At 40.7% G+C, this 17,836-nt stretch overlaps 2 protein-coding genes across 2 annotated transcripts in view; one reads left to right on the plus strand and one right to left on the minus strand.

Annotated features, from left to right (window-relative positions):
• The window catches only part of LOC138972282 (nucleolar and coiled-body phosphoprotein 1-like), a 182,091-nt gene that overhangs the window by 58,490 nt on the left and 105,765 nt on the right, over positions 1 to 17,836 (plus strand). The window lies entirely within an intron of this gene.
• Positions 1 to 17,836, minus strand: part of LOC138973375 (tropomyosin-2-like) — a 46,850-nt gene that overhangs the window by 15,045 nt on the left and 13,969 nt on the right. The window contains exons 3-4 of the mRNA XM_070346091.1: positions 15,289 to 16,950; positions 14,475 to 14,579 (exon numbers count right to left, since the gene is read on the minus strand). Of these exons, the coding sequence (XP_070202192.1) occupies positions 14,475 to 14,579; positions 15,289 to 15,324 (141 nt within the window). The 5' untranslated portion in view covers positions 15,325 to 16,950. The remainder of the gene's footprint in view (positions 1 to 14,474; positions 14,580 to 15,288; positions 16,951 to 17,836) is intronic.

The following is a 17,836-nucleotide window of genomic DNA, read 5'->3' on the forward strand; positions in this document are numbered from 1 at the left end:
AAGAGAGCAAGAGAGTGTCTGTTTTGGCCTGGCATGTCGGGAGACATTAAGAACTTCATTTCAACCTGTGAAACATGCAACACTTACCAAAGCGCCAATCAGCCAGAAACTCTCATGCCACATGAACTTCCTTCTCGTCAGTGGGAGAAGGTAGGCGTCGACCTCTTCGAACTCGACGGGAAAGACTATATGGTGACCACTGACTACTTCAGCAACTTCTGGGAGATTGATAGACTTGAGAACACTACTTCCTCTACCGTCATCAAGAAGTTGAAAGCACACATTGCCCGCTATGGTTCCCCATGCATTCTAGTCAGTGACAACGGTCCACAATTCACCTCGGAGAACTTTCAAGAATTCGCACGTTCTTTCGACTTCGAACACAGAACGTCAAGTCCCTATAACAGCAAAGCAAACGGAAAAGCTGAATCATCAGTCAAGACTGCAAAGGCTTTGCTGAGGAAGAACAAAGAAGGAGACCAGTTCCTTGCTCTACTGAACTACAGGAACACTCCTAGCCAAGCGACCGGGACTAGCCCAGCACAGCGATTCTTCAACAGAAGAACCAGAACACTGCTTCCAACAACAGCAACACTCCTGAAACCAAAGGTAGACTTAGACGCCGAAAAGAAGAAGTTGCGTGCACACCAGAAGAAGCAGAAGACCAACTTCGACAAAGGAGCCAAAGACCTACCCCCTCTTGAAGAAGGCGACACTGTACGTATGCAGCCCTTTACTCTAGGCCACAAGAAGTGGACGAAAGCTGTCTTCACCAAGCGCCTCGATGATAGGTCATACGAGATACAGGCCAACGGCTCGCTGTACCGTCGGAACAGAGTCCACCTGAAGAAGACAGCTGAGAGCGCCAGCCCAGAACCATCAGCTGACTCCGCCTGCAATCGCCCGCAGCAACCGCCACCTACACCATGCCCTACAGCTACTGAGACCACCACTACGCCACAGCCGCCGGCGAAGATGACCCCGCAGCGACATCAACCAGAGGCTCCGGTGAAGCCGTCCAGCCCCAGCAAGATCCCAGTCAGCACCAGATCTGGCCGTACAGTCAAGTGCCCCAAGATGAAAGACTTTGTATTATATCGCCGATAAATGATTCGAAGCGCGTGTACGGAAACAGCAGTGAAATGAACATTATATAGACTCTTAATACTCAAAGTCGGTATTGTTTTGAATTCGTTTCGAGCTCGTCCGTCGTTAGAATGTCGTGTCGAATTCGCGTACGCGTATCGTTTCGGAAATCGTTTCGAATTCGACTTATTTTGGAGTTTTGTTTATTTGACTAAGCGCTCGAATTTTCTTTAAACAAAGAGGGATGTTACGTTATTACGCAACAGTGTGACTGTGAGCACCAGGCTATTCGATGTACAGGGAGGCTATTCGATGTACAGGGAGACTACTCTCCCCACTTCCTCTCTCTTGCTTCCTGCATAAAGATACGAGCACATGGAATGAAGACTCCGTGTTTTATGTCGAATCTTTGAATGTATGCTACGCATAACACAACACCCTCTCTTGCAAAACGTTATTACCTCCCCTCTTGGTGTAGTTCCTAAGAAAAAACTTGGTACGTTTCGCATGATTTACCACCTGTCTTTTCCCGATGGCAGCCCCAAAGAGCTCTTTTGGGTGCAATACAAAATCATCGATGACACGGCAAGAACAGACATAGAAAATGTATTTCGAATCATACCGGTTCGCCCGGAGTAGCATATTACCATCTACTCAATATGACATGGCAAGGTCAATTCTTCCATGATAAATGTCTTCCTATGGGTCTGCGTACCTCATGCCAAATCTTTGATCAGCTTAGCTCTGCCTTACACTGGGTGTGTAACCATAGCTTAGACATTGCGCATGTGGTGCACATGATTGATGACTTTCTGTTCATACAGGAATCCCCATCCACCTGTCAAGAACACCATGACCATTTCACTTCTCTGTGTACCGAGATCGGCGTGCCTATTGCCCAAGACAAGACGTTTCAACCAAATACAGTAATGACCTTTCTTGGGTATGAGATCGATTCTGTGAAGATAGAGGTTAAACTCCTACGAGAGAAACCTGAGAAAATGTAATGTCACAGCCTCATTAACTCGTGACCATTAGGCTTCCAAAATTTACACTGAGGGACCTTCAATCAAAACTAGGTATATTAAACTTGGAGTGTGCTGTTTTCCGTCCAGGCCACCCATTTCTAAGGTACCTTATTGACTTTATTTAGGGGATATCCAATCCGCATCACTTCATCAGAATCACAAAGGAAGTAGAGGAGGATCTACAGCTGTAGAGCTGCTTTAATTCTTAGCCATTTCAATGGCATCTGGTCCTATTGTCGAAGGACATATGGCCGTCTTCACCTTGAGCCACAGACGCATCCGGTATCATTGGATATGGGCAAGTCGTTGGCTCGCGTTGGTTCCATGGATTGTGGAACGAGGAATGGAAAGGTTACTCAGTATTACAGTACCCGATTGTACTAGCAGTTGAACTGTGAGGTAACCAGCTAGGGTAAAAGGCAGTTTAGTTAGATTTTTTACAGAAAACATAGCCCTTGTTAGCATCATTAATCAATTCACCTCAAAGGACATACAAAAAACATCATCAGTATGACAGGTTTCTGTGTCGAATGAGAATTTTTTTTAAACCAATTGATTATATACTTAAAGACCAACCAGAGAGCAAAACTTTTTTCTGTCCAAAACATTTTTGTCACAACCCAGGTTAATATTCCGAAAGCGATTTTGCAACATTTTGTGTTGCTGATTTTTTATTTAATAAAATCCGATTTCGCGCACCTGATCAACCTGCACCGGGCGGCCCTAAGGCCAGTGACGTCACTCGTGGAACATCATGGCGGACGGTTGTAACTCTGCGGTTGTATCTTCTACCGAAACAGACGTTCCTTCTTTCAAACGGCGAAGGAAAGTCGGTTACTACTGTGCAGTTGCGGAGTGTAACAGCAAGCATGCTGATGGTTTTACATTGCATCAGTTTCCTACTGATGCAGAAACTCGGCGACAGTGGATTAGATTCGTTCAAACTCGCCGAGCAGATTTCGGACCAAGTTTTGGTACGCCGAACCAGAACTCACGGATATGCAGTCTGCACTTCACCGCGGATTGCTATCCAAGAAAGATTGCACTGGCTGCAAGTTTTGGACTTAAAGCGAAGATGGTTTTAAACCATAAACCAGTGCCAACAGTGCATCGTCTGGCGCCAACAACAGTCACAACGGTGACTTGCTCGAGTACCGTGGCATCTGTCTCCACAGCCAGCAGCACTGTGACACAAGTAACAACGGCAGTTACAGCGCCAATTTGCTCTGCCATTGTGGCTCCAAAGCAGAGTGTTCGAGTCAGAGGAGCCTTTGCCAAAAGGGAACACCAAAGGGTAAGGTGGAAAATTGTATTGTTATGAAGAATACTAATAGGTTCAGTGACACTGACAATGCCATTATTGAAAAATTCTATAGTCTACAAGGGCGCTGCATTTGTCAACTTTCACTGAATAAAACTGGATACATTTGTAAGCTTTGAGTAGAAAATTCTGTTTTCTTGAGTGTTAAAATTGTTTTAACTTACAAAAATACAGAAGTAGAGGACTAAAGAATGATTGTAACATTGTGCTTGCAGATTTGGAAGATGCTTTGGCAGTTGGGCCTTGTGAATGTGATGTAAAACCTGAACCATCTGACCATCATACAGCTGATTTGTCAGGATCTTGTGATGGAGCTAGTGAAACTGACAAACCTTTGCCAGTGCATGCAAGCACTCAGACAGAGGTAGGCATTGCATTTTTATTTTTATTTTTATTGTATAGACAGTACAGATCTGCTTGTTCCCAATTCCACAGTCATTCATTGCAGTACTTAGTCATTCACACTTCTTATCAAGCATATTATAGCTGACACTGTAACTACTAAATGTGAGGCTGATCCACTTTGGCACACATTTGTATCTGATTCAGAGTTTGTAATTTTAGCAGTGTTTATTGATAAGTCTTTGGATACATGTGTTGCACTTTCAGACCCTGAAATTGTATTCATGTACATATATATATATATTGTCACTTTGTGTCACATGCTGTTTCGAATTGATGTGAATGAGTACATGTAAATATATCTAGATCTGTCAGTGAAATACTCTACAAACGTATCCATTGAGCAACTGTTATTGTATTATCATCATTTTCTAGCAGATTTTTTGCATAAATTGGTGACAATATTTTACTTCAGACACACCGCAGGATAAAAAGAAACAAGAAAATTCAAGTCACCCCAAAGGCTGCACAGAAAAGTAAGTACAGGCAAATCCAGCTAACTCACAAACGGTTAAGTCAAAAATTCGCTTAGCACACAAAGAAATTCTGGTCCGGAATTATCCCTCTTTATCTGGGACTTTTTCAAAAAATGCATAAAAAACCTGTCTTTTGACTTTAAAATTTTATAAATTCAAACATTTTCATCCTACTTATCTGAAAATTGGAAGTGCTTAAGTTCAATGTCCTCCGGACCTTAAAGTATACTCATTTGCCCGTTTTATTGTATTTTTCTGTTAATTATAGTAAGTTATCATGTGTAAGGGGGGGTCAAAATGCATGTCCCTTCGACATTAGCAAAATTTCACACCTCTGTAAAACGCACAGACAATTTTTTTTTATCATTTTGTTTGTTGGTTTATGTTTATCCCGTCATTATCTCAAGATAACAAAAACAAAATATCGATACAATCAGTAGTTTTGTTCTCCCAATTTTTGAAAAGTAAAAATTGCATGTCCAAGAGGTTTTGGTCCTTGCAGTTACCAGGAACCAAAATACGCAATAAAAACGGAATGCTCCCTGCTTTTCAAATGTGGTTTTCTTTACAAAAGAGTTCCAAGACGCGGAAAGCTGTGTGCAATCAGGTGGGTACATTGGATCACTTTTAGGCAATGAAATATGATTTTCAAAAGGTCAAGGTGAAGGATGTTTAGCTTAACAGTTATGTGCAGTTACTGGGGTTTTCCATTACACTAATTAACAAAAACATTTTGAATAATTTGCATTTTAATCGCCCATAGATTTACTTTCACATGGCGTCAAGGACGCCATGTTTTTTTGATGACAGGGAGTGATTATTATTTGAAAATAACGAATTCGTCTGTGCAGTTACTTTCTGTGCAGTTACCTGCCAGAGAAGTAACTGCATGGACCTATTTAGTAACTGCACTGAGACATCATGGTAACTGCACTGAAATGCTTGTAGATTGCATACCATTTGTATTCTATATTCTGTATTATGGACAGCCAATTATACAAAAGGGATGGAAAACCAACCAGCATAAATATAGGTATTATATAGAGTCTTATTCAAAATAAAGTAATTTACTTTACTCAGGAACTGCTACAAGTTTCCTGGTAACTGCACTGACGAGTCAGGTAACTGTACAGATCTATTTTAGTAACTGCAGAGAATTTGTCAAAATATGTTATTCATTTATTTTACTTTTTTTTTCAAGTGACAAAAAATACACCCTTGTTGTTGTAAGGATACGGTGCCACATTATTATGGTGGTGATGTTCCAAGTGAAAAGACAGTGGTGAATCATATTTTTCAATAAAGGTTTTACAAAGACAGTGGCAACGAAGATTTTCAAAGACAGTGATGACTCATTTTATGTTCCAATGAAGGTTTCTAAATAGAGTGGTGAATTATTTTATGTTCTAAGTATTTCAAAGACAGTGATGACTCATTTTATGTTCCAATGAAGGTTTCTAAATAGAGTGGTGAATTATTTTATGTTCTAAGTGAAAAGACACTTGATTTAATGTTAAAGAATCAGTTGTTCCATTTCATGTTTTTTTTACAACTGACTCAGTTAATTAAATACGCTAGACAAAATGGGCCAAAGAAAGAGCCTATACTTTTTTTTCTGTTTCCCCATTATCCTGCCACAGCCTTGCCCTCCCCTCCCTGCCTAACCACCATTCTCCTCAACTCCAATTTGGTTCAATAAAATCTTGTCGATTGAGCGTTAACTGTTGACTCGTATGTTTATCTTCATGTGGAAGAAATTATGCATAATATATGGTATGCTATTGGTTCTGTTTCACACAAGCACAACAATATAAAACAAGAAGGGCAAAGCCCATACGACTCACATGCTTGACCTTGACATGACCTTGACCTTCAGGGTCAAGGTCAAATAACTAAACCTAGCAATGACATCATACACTAAGAACTGCTTTACACATTTTTCCTACCAAAATACATGTGACCTTGACCCAAGGTCAAGGTCATCCAAGGTCATGCAACACAAAGCTGTTAATTCAAGACATAGGAAGTACAATGGTGCTTATTGGCTCTTTCTACCATGAGATATGGTCACTTTTAGTGGTTCACTACCTTATTTTGGTCACATTTCATAAGGGTCAAAGTGACCTTGACCTTGATCATATGTGACCAAATGTGTCTCATGATGAAAGCATAACATGTGCCCCACATGATTTTTAAGTTTGAAACAGTTTCTTCCATAGTTCAGGGTCAAGGTCACTTCAAAATATGTATACAATCCAACTTTGAAGAGCTCCTGTGACCTTGAAGCAAGGTAAACCAAACTGGTATCAAAATGTGGGGCTTACTTTGCCCTATATATCATATATAGGTGAGGTATTCAATCTCAAAAACTTCAGAGAAAATGGGAAAAATGTGAAAAATAGCTGTTTTTTGACAACATTTATGGCCCCTGCGACCTTGACCTTGAAGCAAATTCAAGATGCTATGTATGTTTTTTGGGGCCTTGTCATCATACACCATCTTGCCAAATTTGGTACTGATAGACTGAATAGTGTCCAAGAAATATCCAACGTTAAAGTTTTCCGGACGGACGGACGACTCGGGTGAGTACATAGACTCACTTTTGCTTCGCATGTGAGTCAAAAATCGTTTTACATACCAGGCCAATTATCGAAAACATTTTACTGATATATAAAATTCATTTCCATAACAAAAATAACCCTTTGTTTTCTAGTAACACAGTGTCTTTTACTAGAAAATGTCTGTGCTGTTACCAGATGTCCATGCAGTTTCCTATGATTGAAGAAAATGCAATTTAAAAAACAATCTGTTAAGTCAAGACCACAAAACAATATACAGTGCTTTGAAAACAGCAACAAATATAGTTAAGACATATAAAATGATAGTTTTAAACGTATGTCTGTGTTTTTTGCTCGAATGGGGTTGATGCGAAAACAAAGGGTCCATGCAGTTACCGAATGTCCCTGTTGTTACCAAGCATAAAAGTAAAGCTATATTTAAAATAATTTATCAAATTCAGTCAATTGTGGTATAAGTTGAAAGGTTTCAACAACTTTCAAATGATCATATGTATATTTTGGCAGCAAACAGATCAGTTTGGACATTGCTTCATTTACATGCATTTGATAATGACAATTTTGCACTATTACAATTTTGTTTTAATTTGGATTAAATAATTGCATTAATAATCATACATTTTGGTATCCATTCTTTAGCACTGGGTTTGCATAGCATTTGCTATATGAAAACTTGCCTTTTGGAAAACAATTATGTAGGAAAAACAAGAAGAGCAAACGCTCGATCGAGTCACTTTCGCAGTTCTGAATATTATATGAGGCATCAGATGGACAGGAAGAAATTGCTATTCACAACACAATGAGTCACGTTCACATAAAATTTGAGCCCGGTCACTTTTATAGTTTCCGAGAAAAGCCCAACGTTAAGTTGTGTGTTGCCGAACAGAAAAGGCTAGTTATCTCCCTTGTTTTTCTGATAACGTCCGTAAAAGGCTACAGATGTAAATACTTTGATGTAAAGAATAATCCTACAAAGTTTCAATCACATCCGATGAACTTTGTCAAAGATATAAAATGTCTAATTTTTCCTTTGACGCTGACCTGTGACCTTGAAAAAGGTCAAAGGTCAACGAAACCATCGTTAAAGTGTAGAGGTCATTGGAGGTCACGACTAAACAAAATATGAGCCCGATCGCTTTGATAGTTTCCGAGAAAATATAAAATGTCTAATTTTTCCTTTGACGCTGACCTGTGACCTTGAAAAAGGTCAAAGGTCAACGAAACCATCGTTAAAGTGTAGAGGTCATTGGAGGTCACGACTAAACAAAATATGAGCCCGATCGCTTTGATAGTTTCCGAGAAAAGTCCAACGTTAAGGTGGTGTCTACGGACGGCCGGCCGGACGGCCGGCCGGACGGCCGGCCGGCCGGCCGGCCGGACAGACTAACACTGACCGATTACATAGAGTCACTTTTTCTCAAGTGACTCAATAAAACTTGTTCATGGTAACTGCACAGACATTTTTATAAATGTAGTGGATATTTTTTTATTTTTAGATACATTTGCAGTTGTTATTAAGCTCGCAAATTTTGGCACAAGATAGACGAAAGGATGTTTAATAACTCTGCCTGATAAAATTTTGAAATTTTTGATGTTGGATATGTCCGTTTTGTCCGTCTGAAATCTATGCATTTTTTGAAAAAAGTCCCATCTATGTGTACAAAGTACCCTGAGCTCGAAATGGGATTTCTCTTACGTAAGTCGAAAGACGGATAGCACACAACAGAAAGTCAGTCCCAAAGACAAAGTTTACTCTATATTTACTACAGCAACTCGAAACACGAAACTTGGCGTCTCACACTAGCGCATTGTGTAACCTTATTCCCTTCTTCTCTACACGGACGCCACACCGACTGGTCAGTCGGCACGCAATAAAGTATGAACTGAAGTTAGGAGGGGGCGAGGAGTAAGGAGGGGGCGAGGAGTAAGGAGAATTATCCAACTCCAAGAAAACATTCTGAAAAAGGTGGGGAAGTGGTGACAAGGCAGTGAACGCACTCACCATGCACTGACATCATACGAAAGCAGCCACACAAACACAGCACAGAGGCAGAGGCAGGTGTGCAGATGCTTTGTGAGAATAAGCGTTGAAAACCAGTTTGAATAAAAAAAAAAAACCAGCAGATAGAGCCGCATGTCATAATCATTCTTCTTGTCTGGCTTTATTGACTGCATGCCGATCTTGTGGCAGTGACTTTTCACTCTTCAGTCGGACTGTACACAAACCGCTCTCACTCTCCCTCACTGACTACCCTAAGCCCTGACAACTGATCCTTGGAAATTGTTTGGAAGAGTACACCTCTCTATTTCTCTCCAATGCTCTTCCTGCTGACTTCAGTGACACCGGACACCCCACTGAGTTAAGCCAGCTACCCCCCCCCCCCCTCTCTCTCTCTCTCCCCCCCCAGCCATGTACTGTTTGGTGCTGTGGCCAGAGAGGTGTCACCGGCTAATTGAGGCCAGCTGCACTGTTCACTCAGAGCAAAACTAGTTGACTGTGTCTAACTTTTGACAAAGCAACACAACTGAAGGGTTCATAGATTAGGTAACCGACTCACTGGTCAAGGCTGCAGGGAAACAAGAGTATCTTGTCAATGAAAGAGGTTACACACAGATACGCGATGCTGAGAACGGTGGCCGATTTTTCACTCTCTTTCTCGGAGGGCCTTCATCATTGCAGGGACTGCTGTAAAGAAATGCTTGCTCAGAAACTAACTCTTTTTGCATTGAAACATGCACCAGAACTGGTGGACACCATCGACAATGTCAAACATGAAATCGAAGCAGTTTGCTTGAGGAAACGGTCGTCAGCAACTCAAACTTCTCTGTTTTCTTTTTTTTAAGAAAATCTGAGGTGACTTTCTTTGTGGCCCCGCCCCCTCCCTCTGTAAGGACCCCCCTCCATAAGGACCGATTTTTGTCAACATTTTCAAGGTCGCTAGAGAGGGGTTCCACTGTACTATGACCAAGTCGAAATTTCGGATAGGACACAATAACAATTCGGTCCCTTCAATTTCGTCTTATCCGGATTTGCCTGTAAATTATTTTTAAAAAAAGGTGGTGGTGGTGGTCCTGTTTATATATGGTGTGTGTGTATGGGTGGGTCAATTAATTATTTTCAGACAAGACGTCACAAGAGTAGTCAGGAAAGTTTTAGACTTAGCAGACTGATAGTTTTTGCTTAATGATTGTAAGCCTTAAAATGAGCACTGTACCTGCTAGCACTATGCAAAAGTGTACATGTGTGGGGGTTGGTATTGTGCACTCATCCTATCACATTTCAGTTGGAGATACTAAGAGGAATGTTGTGCTCTGTCAATAATTACCACAATTGTGTCAAAGCAGGTAGGCAATAGAGATATATATGGAACTTGCAATTACAAAATACTGTACCTTGTCAAATGTGAAATGAAACACTGTTTCAGGACAATCATAGCTGCTCTGCATTTTAACGAAAACAACAACAGACTGCAGGCTTCTGACCAGACCGGAAAGGAACGCTACAGTTTGGTCTACAGGAAACACAATAATTGCTATATATGACAGCTAAGACCGTACAGCAGACTTCCACTAACTCGCGGTCCACTAAATCGCGAATTCGGCTATATCGTGGAGACCTCTTGGACCCCGAAAAAAACAGGACCGACCTTTATAAAAAAAAATTATTTTTTAGGTTTTTTTTAACAAAATTAGTCACGTAAAGACCAAAAAATAGTACAGATCATGAAAAAATGTTCTATCATAACCACGCTATCTCTCTCTGGGTCCGATGGCCTTTCATCATGCAGTAAATTGTCATTTCATCTTATCAGTCTCTCTGTCTTTCTCTCCCTCAGTCGCTCCAAATAGTGTTCTACGTGTGTGTGTGTTTTCAGGTTGTGTACATTACGGGTTGATCGAGACCTGCGAACAAAAAAACAACAACCTTTCACGCCCACATGCCCCACTCAGTCAAGAACTTTCATGCCACGATCGGTATCGTCAAATTGGCCACGTGCCTTAGAGGTTAAGTGTCTGACCAGTCAGTATGGCCAGTCAGGCGTACAGTTGAACACTCGAGTCCAGCTAATTGCGATCTCTGCTAGACGGTCCGGGTGGCCACAGGCGCCAATCAAGTGCTTAAACTGCGCTTCAGTCTTCTGCAATCTAGTCAGGCATGCAATTTAACACTCGAGTCCCGCTAATCGCGATCTCAGCTAGACGCCCCGGATTTTCTACAGGCGCCATGAAGTGCTTCAGCTTTTTGCGTTATAGCAGGTGGCAGAAAAAGCAAACAATCAAAGAAGAAATCTTCATGCTTTCTGCCAAAGACAAAACGCGTGTCAACTCAGACTCACACAAAGCAAAACAAAACGTGCGTGCGTGCGTGCGTGTTGATAAAGTAACAAGTGCGTGTTTCCAAACGAAATAAAATAATGTGGTAATTCACCATGGCTTGCATTCTGTTCATTGTCAGTTAGTGTGTGTGTGTGTGTGCAGCAGTGAGTCGCTATACCCGTACAGTGTGTGTCTGTCTGTGTCTGATTAACTAGTAAGTTTGTGACGACGTATGAGTCGAAGAAAAAAGAAAAGAAATCGTCATCTGCTGATAAAAGAAAACGTGTCATCGCAGTTAATCTTTTGAGAACTTAGTTGCCAACAGAAGCGTCACACTTGCGAGAAACGCAGTAACACATACACATGAACATTGTAGCACAACCACACGCCAGGCGTGCATGCGCACGCGCACACACACACACGCACGCACATACACACATGCACTCACACACATGCACTAGCTAGCTCACACGGCAAACGCACACACGCCAACGTGACGCTCACAGGCTTTTTGTGACCAACAAGGGAAATAACCGCGTTTTTCTCTGACTCAGAAGAGAACGCGGTTTCTTCCCTTTAATTGGACCCCAAACTGCATCGCGAATCGGATATATCGCGATCAAAAATCTTTGGACCCCAAAGACCGCGAGTTAGTGGAAGTCTGCTGTATTTGTTATCGTTTAGCAGTGTTGACCCCGAGTTTCTACTTCAAACAAAAAATAATAGCAAAATAGCAAAGTATGTGTGAGTCCCCTAATATGAACCACCTTCAACAAATCTAAGAAAATAAAAACTAAAGGCAATTTTAATTAATTCATTAAGAAGCTTGCTGAAAATAACCTATAACTAGCCCTCGAGGTTTAAAAAAAATATAACAAATGTGACCCTCCACCACGAAATGAGTCGCATGTCACCTCGCGCGGTTCTGCGCTAGGCTTAATATAAGTCCCGGGATTGTTTGGTAACAGTGTGAGGGTCACCTTAGTCACAGGTTTATAACTCAAACAGTTTTCGCTCTTTTTTAAAACGGTTTTCACCACTGGATAGAGCATAAAAAACTCTTTAAGAAAATGTAAAAAATTTAATATGAAAATCATGCAAAGGTGACATGCGACTCATTCCGTGGTGGAGAGTCACAAATAGTATTCTTTTCGAGGAAGTTGATAATTTCACTTATTTTCAATCTGATTTTGATAAGCTTCTTTGGTTTCCTGGTGTGCTTCAAATAATGCTCTCATCAACCCGAAACAGATAAATCTAAAGCATATTTTTATTCGTCTGACTTGCACACTAAATTGTATCATGTTATTTTGAAATATAGGGGGCTTTTTACAGTGATTCGTGAAGTTCGCTTCACTGGTCCATATTTGGCGCCCAGGCTCCTAATATGGACCATTTGTGGTTTGTTTCTGTATTTAATTTTTGCTGAATGTCTATCAAAGCTAATTCACTCTAATTAGGCATAACAGTTAACCTAAGAGAGAAGGACCACCAAACACAAAATGAAACTTCTTCGCAAGGAAACAACTGAGCTAGTTATTAGCATAAAACAAAAAGTGGTCCATATCAGGAGCCCTTACCCGAGCTCGAAGTTGCTTAACTTCTGTGGTTGGACGTGAACCGATGCTTAGGACATGGTAAGAGACGCCTGTGAAGGGGTCTGTGTCGGGTGGGGGTAGCGATGGGGACACCCTGAGTTATCCAGTTCGGTTCTCTGCAACCACTGACGTGGCCGAGTTGTCCACTCGTTTCTGAGGGGGACGAACGCTCCAGGTGACCGTGTGAGTGCATAAAGACCAGTTCTGGTTCAAAATAAGCCAGTCGTGGAGGAAAACTTGGAAGTCGAATGCGCATAACTGTTTGATCACCATGGAGAAGATCCATAGTGCCAGTGACAGTCCGAAAGTAAGCGCTCGAAATTGATAGATCTTGGTGCCCCAACAGTACCGCAGCCGCTTCCTGTCTGCGCGATACACCATAAAGTGGAAGAAAGCTTCCGTCAGATCTATCGAGGTCACCCAGTCTCCTGGGCGTAGGGCATCCCTGACCGAGGCTGGAGCATCCCTCTTGAACTTGATCGCTCTCGAAAAGTTTGTTGAGATGTGATAGGTCCAGTACCGGGCGTCAATCTCCTGAGGATTTGGGGACCGTAAAAGTCGCCCGTAAAAGACCAGAGAAAAGTGGTCAGCCTCATCTGCTCTGCGTTGACTTTGGCTAATGCAGACAGGAGAGTAACTACGTCATCCACTGACGCCCTGTCACTGAGAGCGAACAGGTCGAGTGAGTCAGTCGGTGCTCTTGTTAGTTAGTTAGTTAGGTGTTGCTTTTTGGGTCCAGCGGACCATATAGGCCAAATCAGGACCCCCCGGTGCTCTTGTAAGAGCGTGAATAACACACAGGAGACAGTACGGCTGCACTACGCAAAATCCAGTGTCCCGGTTGTGAACCAGTGAGAGCCCCAAAACAAGGCGAGGTTCTCCCCAAAATTACATCTAGCATAGTTTACAGTCCTTAGTTTCCCAAAATATTTGTTTGAGGCAAAGCGTAAGTATTCATTTTAACTTACCAGTCTACCCATTTCTTTACTTTGGGAGTCCTCCGCGCGTTCTGGATCAGGTTTCTTTCAAATTTGTTGCGCATTCAGTGCAAAGTGTCTGTTTGAGACGTAATTAGGAAAACAATCAACAACGAAAGTACTTTCATGAACGGCAGTTTAATCATCTAATAACTATTCATATTTACACCGAGTTTTAGCTTTGAAAGTTAATTGGTTTGAACACAATTCATAAATTGATGTATACAATCAGAAATTCGCTGGCTGTGATTCAGTGTTCCCCTCGGCTGCCATCCAGTGTTCTAGTCAACTGCGAACCAGTGTTTACAAACAAATACCTTTTCAAGTAGATTGACTCAGTTTAGATGGCTTTAGGTGGGGTTTGACATCTAGAACATGTTTTTGGAGTGTCAATCTACACAAACAGGAATATTAGTATGCCATGCTGTAATGTCACAAATTGTCATCAGTTGTGGACGAAATGGAGAGAAAGACGTGTATGTCTTTGTACGTGTGGGTGTCCACGCAAGTCAGTGATATAGTCCAGAGAGAGGCCGTAAACACATCAAAGAGAAACATGATCAGCTATAAGATCATTAATCTGTCCTGAACCTTCTACACATAAGACCACAATTTCACAATAAGAATAGTGGCAATTGGTTTTAAGATTTCTTTTTGAAGTATAACATTTCTACAAAGAATGAAAAGACACACCTGCAATTCCTGTTCAAGACTAGTGATTCTGTTTTCCGTGTCTCTCATTTCCATTGTGAGTTTCCCAAGTCTTTCTCTGAGAGACTGAAGTTCTTCATTGATTCTCTGAACAACAAAAAAGGCATGCATATTGGACAAGGGAATTCTTAGCATTGACTCTTTCCGCAACAAATAAAAACCAGACGGAATAATTTCCGGAATGATCTATACCAAGCTTCTTCTTTTTTTTAAATCATCATTTTACTATGTTTCAAAATTGAAAAAAAAGTCCCTGAATTCGCCAATATTCAAAACAGACTTCAATGAAACAACAAATTAACCATTACTCCAGGGACTGAAATTATAGTACAAATTGAACACAAACTATCACACACAAAAAGATGTGTAATGCATCTTAAATTAACCTTCCTGCATCATGGTATTCCTTAATATGTACAGTACATGTACCAAGAGTACATGCTTTTTATGGGATTGTTTATAAACCACATCTTTATAGCGGCCACCCTGAACTACTCTGCAGCTAAGTCAAGCAAATCCAAAAACAGATGTAATCATTCATTCGCTTCTGACTTCCTAGCAAGCGGCCGAACATTCCGTCAAACCAAGTTTTGTTTACTAAGTGTTTGTCTGTGCGCTTAAAAGACCGTCGGGTCGATATAATTTTTATTTGAGACTGTAACGTATTGTTTTGCCAATAACAAACGTACCAACAACTTACCTTTCTTGTTTTTTGATTCCACAAATTAATTTTCAATTAAAAGACACTTGTTATCAGATCAACAGCACAACATGTCTGACAAATATAAATACACACCTGCTTTTGTTCCTCAAGAGTCTTTATCTCTATCATGTCTGCCTGAAGTACATGTTGGCTTTCATTCAGCTTTTGTTCTGTTACCTAAGCAGAAGATGATTTTGAATATAACTTCATCAAAGTTCTGGACAGTCAAAAACTGCAATAAAATATAAGAGTCTAAAATCCGGACTGGTCAAACAAGACATTATCTTGCTTGAGCTATTACTGGCTACCTGGGAAACACAATTTGTCACCTGACTTCTTTTCCAGCTGCCAATGATATATCTTGAAGCTGTGTATCATCAGCAAATGGCTGACTGGCAACAGAAGAGTTAAGTAAGGTAGAAAGTGGTTTTGTGTACAAAACGAAAATAACAGGACCTAACACTGAGACTTGTGGAACACCAAATGCCACCCTAGCAGATGATGAGTGGTGGTTATCAACTGTTCCTTTCTGTGTCCCTACAGTCAAACACAACTCAATTCAGACCAGTGTAATGACAAATGCACATAATTATAGTCTGCTCAACACCAGTTCGTGGTCAATGTTATCAAATGCTGCCAACAGGTTCAGCAAGGTCAAATAAGACATCACTTGACCGTAATACAGGGCAAACAAGATGTCAATCATAGCTTGTCAAGGGCCGTTTCAGTGCCATGGAACAGTCAGAAGCTGATTTGGACATACTGAGCAAGTTTTTAGAATTCAAGTAGGTCAGTAACCATTGTATAACTACTTTCTCTACAATTTTGGACAGAAATTTGAGATTTGAAATTCAAATTCCTGTACAAAACATATTTGAAACATATGAAGGATCCTGCACTTCCAAAAACCTTATTTGTCTCATACACGTTTCCTATAGAAATATCATATAAATCAGAACTTAGTTTTGGATCAAAGATTTGTTTTACAAGTGTCATATGACCTTCACTCAAATAAGATCCCTACCCCCAAAATCTACATGACAAATACGCATTACCAATTACAATATCGACAAACATTCAGAATAGGTACAACTTGGCAACCTTCACATACGAGGAGAAAGTCAAATTTATTATACATGTATGTATTTTTCCAGAAGAGGTTGTTTTGTTTAGTTATCTTGCTTATTACTTGTAGTGCTATCATCTAATTTTTTTTTTTTCTTCTCAAATGACAAACCTTATTGTAATTCAATCAAGTTTGCGTTTTAATGAAACAGATCATGTGATTGGTCAGAATGCCCCAACTCATTAAAAATTACCGGTGACTAATTGTCGATAGTCACTCGCTAAAAAATCCATTAACAACCTGCTGGCGAGGCGCATTGATACAGCCTCAACTAGTCTCGGTTAGCTTTGAGGGTCATTTTAAAAGTAGGAAATATGATGGCCAACGAAATACCGAGACCATAAGGTATGCGAAGTGATGACGTCGCATACATGACATATGTTGATGCATGAATTCTTCCGGACTACGTCAGTCAATTCCAAAGATCGCTTTTGTGATGAAAAGAATTTGTTTTAGAGTTTGCTGTCCAGAAACCCGTCAAAAAAGAAGGGAAAATGTGTGTGAAAGAAAACAAAACAGGAGCAGAGTGATACGATAGGAATACAGACATATTTCTTGGGGCTTGACCCCTTTTCTTTTTCAAGACGATTGATATCCTCTGTAAGAGCCTGACGTTCTTCATCAGCATCCTGAACAATACAAAAGAAAACATTAACTATGATCAAGTTGCGTGAAGCGAAATGACAACATTTAGTCAATCTGTCAGACTCACAGAATTAATTGAACGCACTGCGTTTTTTCACGAAGACAATAATTATAGCTTGGTCAATACCTTGCGGCAAGTAAGTCACTCACACTCTCAGGTAAAAAACGTAGAGAAATTGACTAAATGTAACAAAAACATGGGGGTTGTCCTATTCTTTTAATTTTGTTATTACAAAATCAATTATGTATTTATACATATACATGCATTATATATATTTCACATTTAAAAGTTTCACCAATTTCCTCAAATTTTAATTTCATCCTTATCATTGCTGAACATGAAATTAACATATTAAAGCCTTTAAAAAAAAGGAGCAAAACCTGACCTGCGGCTCGCAGTGTATTCAATCTGTATCATGGCTGAGATTTTTCATTTTCATTTCATTTTCATTTTCATTACTTTATTGTCCCATCGCTGGGAAATTCGGGTCGCTTCCTCCCAGTGGAAAGCTAGCAGCAACTGAGTCGCGCTACCCAGGTGTCTGCGTGTTTAGGTGTATTCAGCCACCTGCATTTATGGCAGAATTATTAAGGTCTTTTACGTGCCATTGTGATGACACGGGGGTGGGACATGGCTTCCGTCTCTGGGTCTGCACATAAAGTTGACCCGTGTCCGTCCCGGCCCGAATTCGATCCTGCGACCTTCCGATCACAAGTCCAGTGCTCTACCAACTGAGCTACCGGGCATATATGTGTTTTTTTTCTCTCATTCCTATAGGTTGCCTTCATCTCATTCAAAAATCCTTAATTCACACCACAGAATAGGCACAACTTGGTAGCTTTCACATACCAGGATAGAGTCAAATTTAT

The sequence above is a fragment of the Littorina saxatilis genome, linkage group LG8 (assembly GCF_037325665.1).
Source record: "Littorina saxatilis isolate snail1 linkage group LG8, US_GU_Lsax_2.0, whole genome shotgun sequence".
Classification (NCBI taxonomy): Eukaryota; Metazoa; Mollusca; class Gastropoda; order Littorinimorpha; family Littorinidae; genus Littorina; species Littorina saxatilis.